Source organism: Lissotriton vulgaris, chromosome 5, assembly GCF_964263255.1.
Source record: "Lissotriton vulgaris chromosome 5, aLisVul1.2, whole genome shotgun sequence".
In the NCBI taxonomy this organism is placed as follows: domain Eukaryota; kingdom Metazoa; phylum Chordata; class Amphibia; order Caudata; family Salamandridae; genus Lissotriton; species Lissotriton vulgaris.
The window spans coordinates 114,005,397-114,027,638 of record NC_141693.1 but is presented as its reverse complement, the minus strand read 5'-3'; the positions used below and the strand labels follow the sequence as shown (position 1 = coordinate 114,027,638).

The following is a 22,242-nucleotide window of genomic DNA, read 5'->3' as shown; positions in this document are numbered from 1 at the left end:
TGCCCGGGGGGGATGTCACGAGTGGACTGGTTGACTAATTGTATTCTGTGGTTTCTAACTCTGCAATAAAAATATATTAAAAAAAAAAAAAAAAAAAAAACGAATTAATTACATTTCTATTGTAGGAGGACATTTTATGGCAGCTTTCTGGTCCAAGAATTCGAAAGACCAAACTTGACGACCATTTGAAAGGTCATGTCTTCATTGGCCGTTTTATGAAGCCGTATTTTAAGGATAGCGCGACGGGATGTGTGAGTATACCATATCCGTGTACCCCGATAAGCTTTTACCTTCTTTTTGCCTGTCGGGAATTGCTAACATCAATTCACTTTATTCCATTTAAATGCTTCTGTCTAATTCTGATTCATTTTTTTAACCCAGGACTCATTAATTTATTTTATTGTTCAGCAAGTTCTAGTGTCCGTATTTATGAGAATTAGAGTAAAAAAAAAAAACCTTAAAGCAACCTATCACGTCATTCACTTGTTCTGCTGTCTTAAGGACATGGGAGGAACAGAACTCCAAAAAGTCAACACATCAGTGGACGTATTCAGTTACTCCTAATTAAAGTCGGTTTTCAAATCTATTAGACATGGACCCACTCCTGTGGTGATCTGAGCATCCTTCCTGCCCTGACATCCTACCCGGCAGCCACCGTATATATATCTAAATATCCTTACTTTAACCATTGCCCTTAACTTTGAATTGCCATTCAAGTCAATTCCTTCACTTCAGTATACCTAACCCTTAAATTAAAAGAAAAGTTACTACCACCTCATCATTTTGACATACCATGATTTCGAACATGAAGTTAAGTGTACCCCAAGTTAATGGGCCATGAATTAATGAGGTTGCCGGAAGGGGAATCCAAGCACAACAAACACCACAATTCCACTCTACCTCTTTGAAGTAGTCCATTATGGACAGACTTCATAGTTTAAGTTCTGACATACATTTTTTATATGACCAATTTGCAAAAACATAAATATTGAGAATATATATAATCTGTTTTGTTAATAAATCATATTCACATGCCAGTTATATTTTGTATATCCTAACACCCTCTAAAACAATACACATACACTTCACTTTCATAGTCAACACACCATATTACTAAAAGCAAGTAAAGCGATAGTTCTGTTCAAGTCTTTAAATATATCTATAGTCCAATGCGGTCCTTTATAGGATCTGCTAACAAAGTGTGGTCCCAAATGTCATGGTACAAACATTCAGGTCAACGCATGTTTCGATGCTAATATATTGATGAAAAGTACATTCTTCAGGAACAAATGTTTATTGAAAGGGCAGATATGCATCTGGGTACAGGAGACCTCTAAATCAAAACAGAACATCCGTATGATTTTATAGAATGTCCAAAAATATTAACTTACTACATAGCAATAACTGATTCCTTTAAGTTGTATCTCACCATGAGCTTTTCTGCTGAGTAAGTACTGTTCAGTTATGCCACCCTGTATAGCAAAGGAAGAATTAATTAGGTAATGGCGCCTGCTAGCCTGCTAGCCTTCAGTTGTACACCTGAATATATATATATATATATATATATATATATATATATATATATATATATATATATATATATATATATATATATATATATATATATATATATATATCCCTACCTTAATATGTGGTTCTGCAGTTTTTGGTGAATCAAACTAACTCATGTACAGATCGTTGTATATTTCCTCAATTTTACATGAACTGGTTTAGATTTTCCAGGCATTTCAAATCTATATATAGGTTTTACATGTAGGCTCAAAGAAAGTTAAGGCAGGGTTAGCTCCAATATTATTTAGCCTGGATTCTCCCTCTAACATTCTCGAAATTAATAAAACATCATCCAAATAAGAACATTTGCGATATAGAAAGACCGCGTATAGACATAATTTGACTAACAAATGTAAACGTAAAAATATTACATATACTTACTTGTTTAAAAAAAAAAACCAATATATTTAGAGTTGCCAGAATATAAATCAACATAGGCACTTAATTTGTAACCTTCGGTAGAGGTTTAATTAGTAAAACAAGGTTTGGCGCATATCTTAAAGCCACACCATAAAGTTGCTCTCACTGGCTTCCAGAGATTTTGGTGCATACAAATACTTAACTCCCTTACTACATTACTGTGCAGATACCCCATTACTGACTTCAATAATCATGCCACACATACTTACTTTTTAATCCTCGTATAACCCAAGTCCAAAAACGAAATGCTGGGCATATCGATTCCCGATCGATAGTTATAGCATGCATCATCATGCTTGTGTCGACTCTCTCTTCTATGCTCCTTGCAGTGAGATAACTTTGTTATATCAGAAATGGCGGCCCGCTTGAAACATGCAGTGTTAGTCTTAACACAGTCATTTACCGCATAGAAACTGAATTGCCATGTATCTAATTGGAGGGCATATACCAGTTCACTTCTCTTGCTTTGCCCAATTTCTCAAGGTTACTTTCCTCAAACATGGGTACATATTTTTCCACAATAATCCATCTAAAATGCCTTTTTCCCTGATTGTACTGAATTCATTGTTACACTAGGGCTGCTTTAATCTTTTTTTGGTGTGTATTTCCGAACTATGCTCAGTTCTCCGCATTATTTCCAAAATCTGATATTAGCATATGGTTTCTCTTTAAACTTAAAAACTGATTGTAGGGAATACTTTCTTTTTGACTATTCGGTTGAATTTGAGGAATGTAGAGGAGTACTTTGTTTTGTTAGTTGGGTATAGAGGTCCACCCGGATACTTCCCTGATCATCTTCCAAATATCCTTAAACTGTACGATTTCCCTATTTATATTTGCCACAAATCTGAAATTGTCATCACAGAGATTAATCCACTAGAGAAATTCCTTTAGCTGGTCTCTTTTCATATAACAATCTTGACCAGCTTTTGATGATTTAAAACATAACTAATATTTTGACCTGCTGTCCCCTCACTTTAAACTACCCACTTCTTCAACCTTATCTCCTCTACATGTGTCTAAACCAGAATTTAACTTTGACCCTAATGGTTATCTTAACCCTAAACCTAACCCTAGCACCAACCCTAAATGTTAAATATTTGATTAGATTTATGTTGATAAGCTAAATTAAAAGAACATGGGGAACTCTTGTCCTACTTCACTTCAACAGATCTTAAATAATTATAATAATTAAGTGAAATTTATAAAAAGTAATAATGTTGAGATGTAATTAAAATTGTTTAATTGAAAAAGGTAAGCTGACACGCCAATCACAAGCGTTTAATAATGCTGTTTTAAAATCAACATTTTGCATTATTTAATTTAATTAATTTTAATTTCTCTTTACTATTGAATGAACATTTAAGTAAGTATTTTCTTACCTTAAAATATAATGAAATGGAATGACATTCGTAGTATTGGTATAGTTACGTTATTGGGATCGATGTACTGGTAAGCAGAAATAATGGAATAGAAATAACACCAAACTAGATTTCTTGCACCTTTTTTACTGATAAACAGGGTGTTTCATGGTGTGTGGGTGATCCATATTTATTTATTTATTTATTTAACTTGTATAGCGCGTTATAACCACCGGGGTCTCTAAGCGCTGTTTGTCCAGATTACGTAGTGGGGTTTGGCATTTACTTGATCGTAGCAGTGCGCCTATAGGCTGCTCCATGCTTGCTTGAACAATACAGTTTTTAACTTTTTTCCAAAGGATAACAGATTGCATTCCTTCCTTAGTTCTGGGGCCAGTTTGTTCCACAAAGCTGGGAGTGTGTTGGAAATAGAATGAAAAGCGTTGGAGGTGTGCTAAGGTTTATTGTTCACAGTTTGTGGGTGGGCAAGTAGAGTGCACTGTTCATGCCTGTGGGGTGTGATGGGCATATGGGATGGGTGGTAAATTGGGTTCATGGCATGTGGCATGGACCAGATGGATGGTGGAATCGTATTTTCAAGCAGAGCTATGATAAGTGCTTACAGAGTCTCATCTCAACAGGGTCCTCCTGCCAACCAAGATACCAGAGAGAAGGCTGCCCAATGCATCAAGTCCTTTCAAGAAGTTAACGTAGCAAAATGTAAGCCTCTGAGTACCTCATCTTTCCTCAACACATGAATTATTTATGTATAATTAATATACTCACCAATTTCTGTAGCCTCCCACCATACTAACACTTTCTGAAATTTTGAACGTATAATTTTGATGATTTTTTGTAATTTTATTTCATATACATCCATGTTTCACAGGGAAAACCAGAGAAAAGACACTTTTGAAGGACTCTGTGCTGAGCGACAGTTTGCAGCATTTACTGCAGCCCAAATTGTTCAAGTAAGTAAGAGACAAATTTGACTCAGCAAACCACAATCTTCAATGAGTATGTGTGTTTGCAGTGCACACTAATGCGCCCTATTGTAATATCGCATACATTGGACACATGATCGTGAAACCAGGGGCATAGGGAGAGACATTTATGGTTTGACACCCCCCCAATAAATGCATTCTAGGCTCAAAAGTTATATCTGGGGGTCCTGAGTCGGGTCTGGTATGTCTTTGTTGGTTTTTCTTATCCTCATTTAAATAGGAGGTTTTAAATTGTTATTTTTTAGATCAGGAACTCAAAATTATATGCATATATGTATACATACATATACACATACACAGAGTAAATGTGCTTCTTGGAATTCAGAAATATTGGCAATAGAAGGCTTAGAAAGCTGTACTATTCTCAGATTTTCATGCATACTAATGGCCGTCAAGCGCCCAAAAGATGATGCGACAAATGCAAATAGTCTGACCATTGACAATTGCTTGGGGTATCATTCTAACACATTGGTTTTTGCCCAATGTGCCACTCTACTCAGCGACCAAGCTAATGCAGATCTGTACGGACCCGGATCAATGTTCCCTGTAATATTTTTTTTCTTTTGAACAGCAATAAAGGTCCTCTGTGCACCACAGCCACGGCCATGTGCGCCTGCACTTCCCTCTTGTTGCTTGCCCACTTGCTCTCCTACAGCTGTGTGTGTGTAAATCTATACATATATATAGCAAAAGAGAGAGAGAATGTATATATAAATATAGATATATATATAGATGCACACCCCCTGATATACATACACACACACACACACACATACATATATATATATATATATATATATATATATATATATATATATATATATATATATATATATATAAAATTTAAAATTAAGTTTATTTATTTTTCTTATTTAGGGAAGACCTACCGCCCCCCCCCCCACCCCCATTTTTAGCTGAACTATATATATTTTATCTTAATGGAAGGGTAACCGCACATCCCCCGTTTTTTAAATACCTTTACCGTCCGATAACCTTGCCTACTCCTAAAGTCCCTAAGCCCTAAAAATACCCTTAGCACCCATACCGACTCTCAACCCTACAAATAGCCTTAACCTTGCCTACCCCAAATCATAATCGTGCCTTTACCACACTACACTCCTATCGCCTAAAACACCCTCACCGTCCTATACCCCTACTCATCCCATACCCTATAAATACCCTTAATATCCTATGCCCCTACCCACCCCTTCACCCAAGAAAATACCCTTACCATATGAATATATATATATATGTACTCGCAACTTGCCTCGTCGCAGGGGGAGCGCAATGGAGCTGGTGCCAAACAACGGGACCAAGGCAGGATCCCGTAATTTATTCACTCAAAGTTCAACAAATGATGGCACTCCACTCAGGAAATCCTTAAACAGCATTTATTTTAGGCTGTGAAGACCTACGCGTTTCGAACGTGTCGTTCTTGATCACGGTAGTAGTTTAAACTACTACCGTGATCAAGAACGACACGTTCGAAACGCGTAGGTCTTCACAGCCTAAAATAAATGCTGTTTAAGGATCTCCTGAGTGGAGTGCCATCATTTGTTGAACTTTGAGTGAATATATATATATATATATATATATATATATATATATATATATGAGATTCAGTGTAAACAAAAAGACTACACTCACGGGGGTCAAATCCAGCCGGATTTTATTGCACACAAGTTAAGGATAAAGACGCGTTTCGGTGGTACGCCTTCGTCAGTTATCGTTCGTCATATATATATATATATATTTATATAATTTTATTTTCCATCAAGTGCCATCAAGACTGCCAAACCTCTTTCTGGGCGCGTGCTCACCTCATGACTGTGGCTTGTCATGTGACATAAAAACACTAAATTCCACACCCGAATGTCCCCAAATTTGTTGATGGAAACTGACCTGCCAATGACTGCTTTGAGTCCGTCTTACTTTTACAGTGGCCAGTTTTGCAACCGGGCTGGATACTGCTATTTGATTATTGTCTCCACTGAAGTTATTTTCTTGCAGGCATACTTTTTTTTCATCCATATTTCAGACTGGACTTTGAACCTGAAGCCCAGTTTCAACGACATGCTGACTTACATAGTGCCTAGAAGCAGGGCAACTGGAATTAAGTGGCAGTTAACTATAGATTTGTGTGTCAGGGCTGACTAAATTATGGGGCAAGGAAATGCAGTGTATGGAGCACATTATGCAATTATAGAGTTAACAATAGTTTAGTGATAGCCTTTTCACCATGGAGAAGGGATCCCTGCACTGTAAAAAATGCATAGGTTTCACGAGAAATCTGTACACATTCATCAGATCCTATTCAAAATGTTATTCACCAACAAACACTATTTTTTTCATGCAAGGGCAACGTTTATAAACCGTGGCCTTTCTGCTTCTAAAAGTAAATTAAAACTTATAAAAGTGGCGTACAATAAGCCTGAGCAAACGCACTTCTTGTTATTTAAGGTGCACCTCATTTATTTGGCACAACCCTGTTCTGTCCTCAAACTTGTTTTAAGGTTGACCTTCGAAGACCTGTTGTATATAGCTTGTGGGCTTCAAGTCTGCCCATTGGTTTTTATTTGTTTGTTTCAATGTCCTGTAAAAATCCTTTCTTCCAAGTGGTTAGTCTTTCCTATTTGTCCCTCCTTTTCATGGGTTGTTCACTCTCACGGAGCAGCGTTGCATTACTTATACCCTTCCACTTGTTCCAATATTAGCATCTTTTAGGGACTGCTTTTCCCTTCTCTAAGAACATTTCACACGAATGCTTGATGTATTCAGTGGCTCCGAGCTACAAGCTCTGTAAACGTGGCTGTAATGTCCCACAACGCCCTCACTGCTTCAACTGTCCCCCCCCCCTTTCCTATGTGCGGTAAATGAGCACTTGGATAGTGGTGTAGCAGGCCTGTAAATATTGTTCTTTTCTTGTCACATTTGCATGCTGTTTTCTGAGGGTGCCCGGCACGCAATGGCAGTCCAGACTTGCCTCTGCAGGTCTGCGGGCTGCTCTCGGGCACAACATGTTTGCCTTTCCGTACATGCTCAGCCGAGAGCTGTAAATCATGTCCTTATCTTGTTTATTTACTGCTCAAGTATCAGCCAAATGTAATGCCACACATGTCGTCATCCAGTGGCCAATGGTGCCAGGCAGCAGCCGTAGTCCTAAAACTAGTCTACATTACTATCCATACCTTCAGACAGAAGTTGCCTGAAAATGAAGTGAACTCACATGTCTCTGCAAAGCAGCATTGATTGCGCTACATTCTGAGTGTGCTGACGCAGCTGCTTCCGGCCCACCAGCTCAGTCACTGCAGCGGGAGGGCACCCACCTTGGAGTGAATTCAAGGGGCCTGGCAGGAGCCCATGCTATCAAGAGGCAGCTTTACAATAGCTTGACTTTATTATGAGGTACAGCTTTTGCTGTTTAAATTCGTAATTTGTATGGTGTTTACTACATTGTTAATGTAACACCCAGTGGTTAAAGTCTTATACACCTTAGAAGTTGAGTTACTACTGGTCTGTGTTTCAATGTTGCCAGAGTGGATGACTGTAACAAGGTCGGAACTGTTTACTTTCACTTTGGATTAATAAATTATCTTTGGAACATTAAATTCAGTCAGAGTAGCAATATATCATGGCAGAACATCAGGTGAGCTTGCATAAACAATTCAATCTTGTATGTTACTGGGCGCATTTGGAAGGAACCCTACTGTTTTTACCTTCTGGCTAGAGGCGATTGACAGCTGAAAAGTTGGCAATTTAAAATGTCCTGCTGAGATTTGGAGACTAGTTTTGGCGACCCCACAGTACCGCCTTTATTAAGCATTTAACAAAATAATATGCCTATTTCATCATGACCTGCACAGTTCTGCTGCTTATTTATTCTGCAGGGGGTGGTGATGGACAGAGTTTCTGAATTAAGCAGAATACTCTCACCCAGTCAAGAGATCAGGGCTTAATCCAACACCGTTTTTTAGCTCACTGCACCATCCCAGCTCAGAACCTGGCTATATGCAAATTAGTCTGTCCCTGGCCCAGTGCATCATGGGAACAGGGCAAACCAAACTACCAAGCCAATTCTTTCACTGGGAAGGAAACAAGCTTCCAGGGACCGGTTTCTGGCATTTCAGCCGTCTTCGGCCCGGCTTGCTTGAATCCTGATGGTGCAATGAGCTTTTGGCCGCCATAAGTGTGGCAGGGTATGCTCAGACGTGAGTCCCTTGCTCACTTTGCCACTGGATTCAAGCAAGCCGGGCTGAAGACGGCTGGAATGCCAGAAACCGGTCCTCGGAAGCTTGTTTCCGGTCCAGGGAAGACATGGCATGGCAGTTCGGGCTAGACTGTTCCCATGAGGCACAGGGTCAGACTGTTTTGCATATAGCCATGTCTGAACTGGGGTGGCAGAGTGGGCTAAAGAACGGTGATGGATTAAACCCAGATCTTTTGACTGGGTGTGAGTGTTTGATTGAATCAGATGCTCCGTCCATCACCACCCCCTTTTGTACCGCTTTTGGCCGCCATAAGTGTGGCAGGGTATGCTCAGACGTGAGTCCCTTGCTCACTTTGCCACTGGATTCAAGCAAGCCGGGCTGAAGACGGCTGGAATGCCAGAAACCGGTCCCCGGAAGCTTGTTTCCGGTCCTGGGAAGACATGGCTTGGCAGTTCGGGCTGGACTGTTCCCATGAGGCACAGGGTCAGACTGTTTTGCATATAGCCATGTCTGAACTGGGGTGGCAGAGTGGGCTAAAGAACGGTGATGGATTAAACCCAGATCTTTTGACTGGGTGTGAGTGTTTGATTGATTCAGATGCTCCGTCCATCACCACCCCCTTTTGTACCGCTTATTTATTCTGGCCACGCAGTGTTTATCCTTCTCAGTTATACCCTGCATCTCTACACTCCTATTACATGTGCCTTAATAATCAGTGACTCACGGTGCTGCTTCTTATTGATCATAGCCCTACAGTGCTACTATTTAGTTGTTAGGCCCTCAGAACTCTGCTCATTATTGTTCCTTTCCCCATTAGTCCTACCCCTTTTTAGGTCTCTCCTACAAACTCCTGTTGTGTATAGTGCCAATAGTTACAGTAACCGTGGCTTGTTCTCGAGTGTGGCCATTACTTGTGCTGCCTCCTTTCCTCCCTCCCTCCCTCTCTCACCCTCTTGCTCCCCTCAGTTGTCTGCTTCTCCAAATATTTTCCAATTTCCTTAGCTTTTGGAGTGCAGGAGCTCAGACTTGCAGTAGATGCATCATGGCTCAGTGCCAGTCCCTTTAATAGCACCCAGCCCTCCCACCCCATTGATCACACACAGCAGCACTTCCACCTCCCTGCCATCAGCCTCCAACCTCTTACTTACCCTCCACCAATGATGTTATCCCTTCACCTGTCGCCATTGTCTAACCCAGGGTGGTGTGGAGTGCAAAAAAACGATGGATTTGGGCCCAGATCTTTTGACTGGGGGAATGTGTGACATTGATCCACATTCGGTCCATCACTTGTTGTTTTTGCAATTGCCGCCCTAAGTGCGCTGGGGATGCCCAGACGTGGGTCCCAGGCACTCCACACCACTTGGAGTCAAGCTAGCCGGGCTGATGAGAGGTGTTACCTCGAAACCGGTCCGGTCCTCGGATGCTTGATTCCGTTCTGAGAAGGACATGGCTTTTGTAGTTCGGACTGGACTGTTCCCATGGGGCAACAGGGTCAGAGCTGATTTGCATATCGCCATTGTCTAACCCAGGGTGGTGTGGAGTGCAAAAAAACGATGGATTTGGGCCCAGATCTTTTGACTGGGGGAATGTGTGACATTGATCCACATTCGGTCCATCACTTGTTGTTTTTGCAATTGCCGCCCTAAGTGCGCTGGGGATGCCCAGACGTGGGTCCCAGGCACTCCACACCACTTGGAGTCAAGCTAGCCGGGCTGATGAGAGGTGTTACCTCGAAACCGGTCCGGTCCTCGGATGCTTGATTCCGTTCTGAGAAGGACATGGCTTTTGTAGTTCGGACTGGACTGTTCCCATGGGGCAACAGGGTCAGAGCTGATTTGCATATCGCCATTGTCTAACCCAGGGTGGTGTGGAGTGCAAAAAAACGATGGATTTGGGCCCAGATCTTTTGACTGGGGGAATGTGTGACATTGATCCACATTCGGTCCATCACTTGTTGTTTTTGCAATTGCCGCCCTAAGTGCGCTGGGGATGCCCAGACGTGGGTCCCAGGCACTCCACACCACTTGGAGTCAAGCTAGCCGGGCTGATGAGAGGTGTTACCTCGAAACCGGTCCGGTCCTCGGATGCTTGATTCCGTTCTGAAAAGGACATGGCTTTTGTAGTTCGGACTGGACTGTTCCCATGGGGCAACAGGGTCAGAGCTGATTTGCATATCGCCATTGTCTAACCCAGGGTGGTGTGGAGTGCAAAAAAACGATGGATTTGGGCCCAGATCTTTTGACTGGGGGAATGTGTGACATTGATCCACATTCGGTCCATCACTTGTTGTTTTTGCAATTGCCGCCCTAAGTGCGCTGGGGATGCCCAGACGTGGGTCCCAGGCACTCCACACCACTTGGAGTCAAGCTAGCCGGGCTGATGAGAGGTGTTACCTCGAAACCGGTCCGGTCCTCGGATGCTTGATTCCGTTCTGAGAAGGACATGGCTTTTGTAGTTCGGACTGGACTGTTCCCATGGGGCAACAGGGTCAGAGCTGATTTGCATATCGCCATTGTCTAACCCAGGGTGGTGTGGAGTGCAAAAAAACGATGGATTTGGGCCCAGATCTTTTGACTGGGGGAATGTGTGACATTGATCCACATTCAGTCCATCACTTGTTGTTTTTGCAATTGCCGCCCTAAGTGCGCTGGGGATGCCCAGACGTGGGTCCCAGGCACTCCACACCACTTGGAGTCAAGCTAGCCGGGCTGATGAGAGGTGTTACCTCGAAACCGGTCCGGTCCTCGGATGCTTGATTCCGTTCTGAGAAGGACATGGCTTTTGTAGTTCGGACTGGACTGTTCCCATGGGGCAACAGGGTCAGAGCTGATTTGCATATCGCCATTGTCTAACCCAGGGTGGTGTGGAGTGCAAAAAAACGATGGATTTGGGCCCAGATCTTTTGACTGGGGGAATGTGTGACATTGATCCACATTCGGCCCATCACTTGTTGTTTTTGCAATTGCCGCCCTAAGTGCGCTGGGGATGCCCAGACGTGGGTCCCAGGCACTCCACACCACTTGGAGTCAAGCTAGCCGGGCTGATGAGAGGTGTTACCTCGAAACCGGTCCGGTCCTCGGATGCTTGATTCCGTTCTGAGAAGGACATGGCTTTTGTAGTTCGGACTGGACTGTTCCCATGGGGCAACAGGGTCAGAGCTGATTTGCATATCGCCATTGTCTAACCCAGGGTGGTGTGGAGTGCAAAAAAACGATGGATTTGGGCCCAGATCTTTTGACTGGGGGAATGTGTGACATTGATCCACATTCGGTCCATCACTTGTTGTTTTTGCAATTGCCGCCCTAAGTGCGCTGGGGATGCCCAGACGTGGGTCCCAGGCACTCCACACCACTTGGAGTCAAGCTAGCAGGGCTGATGAGAGGTGTTACCTCGAAACCGGTCCGGTCCTCGGATGCTTGATTCCGTTCTGAGAAGGACATGGCTTTTGTAGTTCGGACTGGACTGTTCCCATGGGGCAACAGGGTCAGAGCTGATTTGCATATCGCCATTGTCTAACCCAGGGTGGTGTGGAGTGCAAAAAAACGATGGATTTGGGCCCAGATCTTTTGACTGGGGGAATGTGTGACATTGATCCACATTCGGTCCATCACTTGTTGTTTTTGCCATTGATCACACACAGCAGCACTTCCACCTCCCTGCCATCAGCCTCCAACCTCTTACTTACCCTCCACCAATGATGTTATCCCTTCACCTGTTTTTTAATCATGAGGGTATATTTTATGTGAAATCAGCACTACTAGAAAAGAAAAGCTTCCAGAACACAGAGAGGAGTGTAAAACGCCTCCTGCTTGGGAAACACGCCTCTTATTAGGGACATCATTAACTACATGTGCTTTTTAAACGAGGAGCAGAAGGAAGATGCAACGAACCTTGAATGGTAGAGCTTACTGTAAATAAAATTACAAAAAACAGAAAAGGGGGTTGGAGGCTCCAGTCTTTCACACCATGAGCAAGCTTCCTGTACCTTTGCAGGTACACATACTGAATGGCTTGTGCCGCTTGGAACGTGGTATTTTATTTTTGTGTTTCTAAATTACCCTTATAAGGCAATGAAGCACTTTAAAATTAAAATGCATCGCTTGAGGGCATTCTTCAGAGTTGCAAAGGGTGTTTATGTAATGGAATTGGTGCTCCTATAACCTTCCGGTTGAGTTTCTACTGTATTTTGAAAAGTGCACTAAGATAAAAAACAAACCTTAGCGTAAGGAAAGACACATTGATACCCATTTATTGTATGAGTTGTACTAAGTGAAACCAGAAAACCTGCATGCATTGTGACTTCCTCGCTCAAATTGTGTTATCAGGCGAGTTATTTATTTCACTAAAACTTTTTTTCTACATCATCGCGTGTAAAATGCACTTCCTGATATGACTTCAGACTACTAGTTGTACAAAAATAACACTTTAACTAACTATTTCTCAATGCAGTGCTATAATGTGCCTATTAGTGTCAAAGCTTCCATGTTAAAGAACAGTAGATGCTGTAGCATCCAGGATAATGTGCTGTATGGCTAAATACTCACAAGGTCCCAAAAGCGAGACCTATTGGCTACCAATGCTTGTTAGTTTCGGATTTACCATGTATTCCTACAGTAGCCTTTGACCCGATCTCAAACCGTGAAGAACTATATGGACGTTCATGTTTATTAGGTACATCTTTCACTAGGGGGCGCTTTAGTATTGTTAATAGTGAACCTTCAAAAAATTCACTGTGGTGAAATCTATTCTAGAGCAGCATCTTTGTAAACATGCATTTATGTGAGTTGCAAAACAAAACATTTTCACGACAAAAATGAATCATTTTTACCATCTAATTACATTAATTTACATTATGCGTTTAATATTTGTTTCCTGCTGCTTTCAAAAGCTCGTCTTGTGTATTTTATCGGAAATTTCACGTAATTGCATCAAATTGTCACCTTTTCAAATAGCTTAATGCGACAGCCAAAAGGTGACCAGTTAACTTTTAGTAAGTGTACTGCATGGTGGTGAGAGACGTGCACAGCGATTTTCATAATTTGTGCTCAATTTGAGATAGAAACTATTTTTTCCCCTTAAAACCTACAATTATGCAGCATTATGCGCCACATTTTGTGATGTATTATTTCATTATTTTGTCGTGTTTATGCTTGTAACCCTGTCTGGGTATTAGTTGCACCTGATTAGCACCAGTTACACACCCTAATATAGAAATAAGTGACCAGTTAACCTTTCCAAAGGGCCTTCCACCGCGCTACAACACGCATAGCTGCGTTTTTTGTTACTTTGGAAACGTTTGAGCTAGAAATCAGTTTTTCTAAAAAGAAAAATCTTCATATTTTTCAGCAAAGGATGGATTATGTGGCAAATGCGGTAAACCTATAATTATGTTAAAAAAACGCAGTGGCCACACAATCGCATACTTCCAGTGTCCCTTCCTATAGCTCTGGATAAGCTTAAAGCTTCCAGTCTGCTTCTAGCAGTGCCTATCACACATTTCTGTCAAGAGGAGAAATGACAGCATACTAAGGAGTAACATGGCACCTGCCAGGTTGTTAATAGAGGTCCTTAAATCTTCACAGGTTTACAAGGGGGTCTCTCTGAATGCTGGTCAGGATTTTTGCCCAGAGCGCCTTTAAAGATTTCCTTTTGAAGGCTGGTCCATCTCCAGTTTGAAGGCTGGTCCATCTCCAGTTTGAAGGCTGAGCCATCTCCAGTTTTTCAGCCTGGCATACTCTCTTGCTTTCATTAACCATTTTGTGATGGACTCTCATATCACACTCAGAGGCACCCTCCTCTACAGGCCACCAGGACCCCGTGCACAATTCAGTGAGGACATCACAGACTTCATCACCCCACACGCCCTCCCCTCCGAGGATTACATTCTCTTGGGAGACCTCAACTTTCACCTTGAAAAGAACAACGACCGCAGCGCTACCACCCTTCTGGACAATCTCGCCAACCTCGGACTTAAACAACTTGTCACTACCCCCACCCACATCGCAGGCCACACACTCGACCCCATCTTCACCTCCAGCAAACATGTCTCCTTCAGCCACACCACTGCTCTCCTTTGGACGGACCACAGCTGCGTTCACTTCACCTACAACAAGACCACAACAAACAACCATCCTCAACCTACACTGCGAAGAAACTGGAACAAAATCACCATCGACCAGATCGCCTCATCGCTTCTTCAAAATCTCCCTGCCCACTCCTCAAACCCCGACCAAGCAGCCATTAACCTCACCCAATGGCTATCCAACAGTGCCGACATCCTAGCACCTCTGAAAAAAAGTCATACCAAACTAGGCAGCAGGAAGGCCTCCTGGTTCAACGATGATCTTAAGAAATCTAAGAAACTCTGTCGCTCCCTTGAGAAGGCCTGGAAAAAAGACCCTAACAACAGCACCAAGGACGCCTTCAAAAACGCCACCCGTATACACCACCAACTGATCAGGAATGCCAAGAAAGCCGCTTTCAAGGACCGACTAGATAGCAACGCCCACAACAGCAAGGAACTATTCAACATCGTCAAGGAATTCACTAACCCCTCAGCCAACTCCAACGACATCACCCCCTCTCAAGCCCTCTGCGACTCCCTAGCTTCGTTCTTCTACAACAAGATTGCTGACATCCACAACAGCTTCGACAACAGGCCCGTAGACCAACCCACCCAACCTTCTGCAGGACCCCCACCCCCCTTGAACATCCTCAATGACTGGAACCCAATCTCCACTGAGGACACCATCCGCCTAATGAACTCCATCCACTCAGGATCCCCCACAGACCCTTGCCCTCACCACATCTTCAACAAAGCAGACTCCATCATCGCACCCCACCTCCGAGATGTCATCAACTGCTCCCTCACCTCCGCCACCTTCCCAGATAGCTGGAAACACGCCGAACTCGGCGCCCTTCTGAAAAAACCCACAGCTGACCCCACCGAACTCAAAAACTACCGCCCCATCTCGCTCCTTCCATTCCCGGCCAAAGTCATCGAGAAAGCTGTCAACACCCAGCTCGCCGCCTTCCTCGAAACCAACAAATCCCTCGACTCCTCACAATCCGGCTTCAGAGCCAAACACAGCACTGAGACCGCACTCATCGCAGCAACTGACGACATTAGAACTCTGCTAGACAACGGAGACACGGTCGCCCTCATGCTCCTCGACCTCTCCGCAGCCTTTGACACAGTTTGTCATAGCATCTTAATACAACGCCTCAGAAACATCAGAATCCAAGGAAAAGCACTGGAGTGGATCACCTCGTTCCTCGCCGGAAGAACCCAGAGAGTCTGCCTCCCACCATTCAAATCAGAAGCTACAGAAGTCATCTGCGGCGTGCCACAAGGATCCTCACTCAGTCCCACCCTCTTCAACGTATACATGAGCCCCCTCGCGGCCATCGCACGCCAACATAACCTCAACATCATCTCCTACGCTGATGACACTCAACTAATATTATCACTCACCAAAGACCCTAACACCGCCAAAACCAACCTTCATGAAGGAATGAAAGAAGTAGCCGAGTGGATGAAGTACAGCCGTCTAAAACTGAACTCCGACAAAACTGAAGTCCTCATCCTTGGTACCTCCCCCTCCGCCTGGGACGACTCTTGGTGGCCAGAGGCCCTCGGAAAAGCACCTGTCCCGACGGACCACGCACGGAACTTAGGTATCATCCTGGACTCCTCACTCTCTATGAACAGACAAGTCAACGCCGTCTCATCTTCTTGCTTCAATATTCTTCGCATGCTCAAAAAAACATTTCGCTGGATCCCCACCGAAACCAGAAAAACGGTCACCCACGCTCTGGTCACGAGCCGCCTGGACTACGGAAACACCCTATACGCCGGTACCACTGCAAAACTCCAAAAAAACTCCAACGCATCCAGAATGCCTCAGCCAGACTCATACTAGACATCTCGCGTAAAGACCACATCTCTGGACACCTGAAAAACCTCCACTGGCTCCCCGTTAACAAGAGAATTACTTTCCGCCTCCTAACTCACGCACACAAAGCACTCTACGAACTTGGACCCGAATGCCTCAACTCACGACTTTCCTTCTACACCCCCTCCCGCCTCCTACGATCCTCCAACCAAGCCCTGGCAACTGTACCCCGCATCAACAAAACCACCATGGGAGGCAGATCCTTCTCCTACCTGGCAGCTAAAACCTGGAACTCATTTCCCACTCACCTTCGCCTCACTCAGAACCACCTTACATTCAGAAAGCAACTTAAAACCTGGATATTCGACAAGTAATTCCCCTCCCCTCCTCAAGCGCCTTCAGACCCTCTGGGTATGTAGCGCGCTATATAAATCACTTGACTTGACTTGACTTGACTCGCACCTACCAGCACCAGGCCAGAAATGGATGCACACTAATGCTAAATGTGCACAAGTTATTTGATTCTTACTTGAAATAGTGTTCCTGGAGGTGACAGGTGAATTAGTCTAGGCATTCCCTTTCTACATGTAAACATGGTGGTTTGCTTGGCTGTTAATTTTACTTGTTTGGAAAGGAATGACTTCTGATTACTGAGTAATCGAAGTATTTAATGATAGACCAAGGAACGTAATACATTACAACCTGTTAGCATAGTTTTTGATTAATTGTAAATACTACAAAGACTATTTAAAAAGTTGGCCTTTTTCAGGCTAAATTTCTATAGTTGAAAATGTAAGAGTTTTTCAGCATTGGAACTGGGGAATTAACTGGTCGATTTACTACATTAGCTCAGCAAATCATGTATCTTAGATACCTAGCCAGGTTAAATCAGTTGCTCTTAATGATTTATAAGTTAAATCAAATTTTATATAACTAGGAATTGTGATTAACTTTTGATATAATTCTATATCGTGTAGGCAAAGCTACCTTTTATTTGTGGAGAAAACAAATACAAAAATGGTACAGAAGTATTTAGGGAGAGAATCTCCCTAAGTGTCTCTATGGAAGTGAACAGATTTTTATTAACCCTGGGCGTAGGACTATGCTACGCTCGCGGAGCATGCGTAGTTTGTGCTACTATGCGCTACGCGAATTGCACGTAGCACAGTGCAAAAACACATAGCAGGCATTTTTTGCTTGCTCACGGTACTCAACGTCAAGTTGGCGACCGCGAGCGAACAAAATCAATATCCCGGCGAGACTTTTTCCTCGTTTGCGAATAGCAACATCAAGTTGACGATCGCGTGGAAAATAAACCTCCCGGCGAGATTCTCAACGCGGGGAGGTCCGGTTTCTCATTGCGAGTGGTCGCATATGCTCGCTACCGCAATGAGAAATTACCTGTCCGCGTTGAGAAAACTTCAGCTCGAGTACAAATCTACTCAAGCGGCAGAAAACGACCGCTTGCACTGTGCAAGATGCCGTTTGCAATAATTGCACAGTGCGGACAAGCATCCGGCACTGTGCAATCATTGCAAACAGCATTTTCCCTACCGCACTACGTAGTTCGCGTAGCTATGCATAGCTTGCGTAGTGCGAAGAGCACTTTGCGTAGCTACGCGTAGCGCTAGTACGCGAACTACATCCAGGGTTTATTTTCATGCCAGAAAAAGTAATGTTTTGTCACGTCACTAGAGGTATTTTTTTTTTAGTACTGAATTAAAACGGGCCTGTCTCCAACAAACAAAAGTTATGGGACACCCCTAATTGTAGCTGGACAACAACTCATTGGTGTGAGTGTTACATCAAGCTTTGTGTGTGTGTAGAAGGCCAGCGTATAAACAGTGCAAAGACTTACAAGCTGGGCCCGCTTTTTTAACATTGCCACTCTTTTAATGGCTCGTTGAGTTGAATTTATTACTGACTATACTGGAGGCTTACTAACACCTTAGGAGTTATTTCTTTGCCGTTTGGAGGCAACAAACGTTTTGATTGGACTGAAGACACAAGGGTTCTCCTCACCGGCTTGAGGCCTCATTTGTGGAGTCAACGTTCAGGCGCAGGGACGTTTTGCAATGTTACTCTTTGCTGAAGTCAATACACTGATCCACAAATCTGGTTACCTTATTTTGCCCTGAAGAAGTCCTTGTGAAGGGTGAAATGCGTTGGCTGTTTTCCACATGTATACAAAGGACTTTTGAAAAATAAAGACTGGCAACAAAAACTCACAATGTCTGCAGAATGAACTTTGCTTTCTGTGCACTGTAATGTGTTGATTCTGTGTGTTGCTTCCCATCAGCCTTTTCTCTTGAATCGATTTGTGGTCATGTGGCAGCTGACCATTTGAGGTGGGCAATACGCACTAAATGTACTTTTCGTGACTAGCCCAGGCGGTGCAGTTGTCATTTGCCCTGCTGCCTTTTGCCTTTGTTGATACTGTTACGTTTTCACAAGCACTGGTGAAATGAATACATCTAATCATTTTAGATTTGAGAAGATGACTTTATTATTAAATTTCACCCCTATTTAGTACTCGCTATAGATAGCTACCATACCTAACCACCCATACATACCTACTATATATAACCCACTATACTTACCATACATAGAGTACCATATAAACATCTACCATGCCTAACCTAACATGCCTACCTACCTTAAGTAACTTCTACAGCACCATATCTAGGTTACCAAATCAATCCGCATTACATGTCTACCGTACCTACAATACATACCTACCAAATGTAACCTACTATGGAGAAGTGTGGCTCAGGGGTTAGAGGCGGCAGACCCGGAAGCTGAGATGGGCCCTGGACCAGGGTTCAATTCCCCGCCTCGGCGGGTCTTGGGCTAAAAAAAATTCCACAGACTCGATAATTCTCGCTCCGGTGCCTTCTCGACTCACGGGTTCACACTCTGCGACTCTGGGCAATAGCTTGCTTAATCTCCACAACGGCCCCTCGCGGCGGGATGCCTGGCTTTCACCTTGTGGATACCCTGCCGGGGTTATCTCACAGGGGAATACCAGGACGGGTTCCCTAAGCTAGCGCTTAGATACCGACCTCGGTCAGTGATTTGCGCTATATAAATACATGTACATTTACATACCGTACCTAGCTGACCATATCAACCTTCCTTACATGTCTACCATATCAACCATATGTAGCCTACTATACGTACCTTACCAACTTACCATATTAACCTGGCGTACCTGTCTGCCATACCTATCATTTGTAACCTACTATACTTACCATCCCTAGCTTATCATATCAACATCTACCATGCCTAACCTACCATGCCTACTTACCTTATAAGTATCTTCTGTAACTTCTTATCTACCGTAGGTTACCAGATCAACCCACCTTACATGTCTACCATACCTACAATACATATCTACTATATGTAACTTACTATACGTACCCTACCTATATAACCATATCAACCTGCCATTCCGGTCTACCATACCTAACCGACGATACCTAGCTACCTAACATAACTTCTATAGCTACCATAAGTAGCTGACCATATCAACCTGATTTATGTGTCTATCATTCCGACCATTTGTAACCTACTATTCCTACCATACCTAACTTACCAAGTCAAATTGCCATACTGTCTACCATACCTAACCTACCATACCCGACTACCTTATGAAACCTAATATACTTACAATACCTAACTTACCATGTCACCTGCCATACCTGTGTACCATACCTAACCTACTTACCAGAACTGACCTAGCTTACCTACTACCATAGCTACGAAATCAACGTGCAATACCTACCATTCTTGCTTACTATACCTTCCACACATAGCCTAATTTATCTCAGCTGGCATTTACCTATAACTTACCTACCTTAACTTCTATCCCTAACCTATCATACCTAACCTAACAAACCTTCCTACTTACTAGCCATACATACCTACCATAGCTGCCTACCTACTATACCCAAACTAAGATACCTGCCTGCCATTCCTATTTACAACTTTACCTGATATAACTAACATATCTGGCCAACTATAACTACCTGTCACACCTGACCTATCATACCTAGCCATCCTACTCTACTTAACCTAATTGACATAACCTCTTATACTTTCACTTCTATACCTTTCAAATCTACCTAACCTACTGTATGTAACTAACAATTCCTACCTACCAGGCCATAACTACCACAACAACCAACCCAGCATGCCTACAGTGCTTTTTCTAAAACATCGTATCTACTTAACACCCCATACCTAACCTACAATGCCTACTTTACCCACCTACCATACCTATATACCATACCTAGCCAGCCTATCATATCTTACTTACCATCACCAACCAACTTACTTAGCATACCTGAGCTCCTTTCCCTAAGGTGCCTTAACTAACCTACCATTATACAGGTGGGGTTTTGTCCAATACTGTAACCGGGTAGGACAATATTTAATTCAAAAGAAAAGGAGGACCCGGTCACTGTTTTTTATTCTGCTATCTTTTTTATTTGAAGCAGAATCATACACTAAGGTGTTAATCCTTAGATGTATATTTTTATTTTGTTGTGGATAGTTCAGAAAAATACACCGATTTTTACATAATTATGACAGTCCGGAGATTTACTTGCTGTCCTGCACCTAGACAATTATATTTACAAATGACTACAAGACATACATTACTGTGAAAACAAGAAAGAAATTGAACATATTGTAACAATTCAAAACAAAAACATTCAACAAATAAATTGCATTTTTTTTTTAAAGTACCCTGTCCACTGTTTCTGTATCAGGCCACTGAAATACAACAATTATTCTGTGTTTTGGCCTGATAGCGCAAAGGCAAGTGTCGCGATAACATTCAATTATGTTTGGTAATTTGAAAGAAAGCCTTATGCGCAACAAAAAAACATTCGGAATTAAGACGAATGAATAATAATAAGCCAGTAAGCCGACGCGTTTCTGAGCCTGTCTCTCTACTTATTCAGGCTCTTCTTCAGGGCTTCGGGGCTGGGTACCTGTGTGAATATAAGTGAGGGGCATATTTAGTTTGGGACCCTTACCTATGTTGTCACTAGCTTAGTTAAGCCTGCATTGTTATTACCTTATTTCTCAGGTTAACAGTTATCTTGATCTTGTTTCGAATTTCTTGGAGGACTCGTTGTGTTCTGCAATGGGAACAGTGATATAATGTCTGTTTCCTAGTGATATTATGTAACGCTATTTGGTAAGAATCATTATACGCTTCACTCACGTGATTTCCAGCCAGAGCGTTCTCGACTAAGTTGTAGAATTCAGTTTGCTATGTTGTCGCTAAGGCTGCAAAGTTAACAAACATTTTTAAAAAAATATATAATCGGTTTTCTTTGGAGCGAAAACTTAACAATGATCGACAGGCAACTGCTTTTATCAGCACTTACTTCTTGGTGTTCAGTTAGGCGCGGAGCGCTTAGTTTATCAACCGTGGGGCGCCACCTCTTGCTTTAAAATGATGTTTGAGCTGAAAAGTTTAAATTAAGTCGCATTTTAGTAGGGCATATATCTAATCGTTCCTGCGTGTTTTGTGTTTTCAATAGAGTAAAACACCTACTTGGACTCTGTTTCAGGGCGTGCCGAACGCCAAGCCTTTGCTGAACGGGGCGTTACTCGTTTTCTTGTTTGTTCCGTGGGGGCCGTTAGTGCTAAAAATAAACGGAACATAAGTTTTAGGATTTAAGTTGCCACGTTTGTAAATGCTATCGGATTGAAGCGCATACAGTCATTTACCTGTGGAGTCATTGTGAGACGCTGCTGTCTGCTTCGT

At 42.9% G+C, this 22,242-nt stretch overlaps 1 protein-coding gene across 1 annotated transcript in view; it reads left to right on the top strand.

The window, feature by feature from the left end:
• SNAPC4 (small nuclear RNA activating complex polypeptide 4) overlaps positions 1 to 22,242 on the top strand; it is a 306,571-nt gene that overhangs the window by 60,994 nt on the left and 223,335 nt on the right. The window contains exons 5-7 of the mRNA XM_086921023.1: positions 126 to 251; positions 3,995 to 4,073; positions 4,243 to 4,324. Of these exons, the coding sequence (XP_086777149.1) occupies positions 126 to 251; positions 3,995 to 4,073; positions 4,243 to 4,324 (287 nt within the window). The remainder of the gene's footprint in view (positions 1 to 125; positions 252 to 3,994; positions 4,074 to 4,242; positions 4,325 to 22,242) is intronic.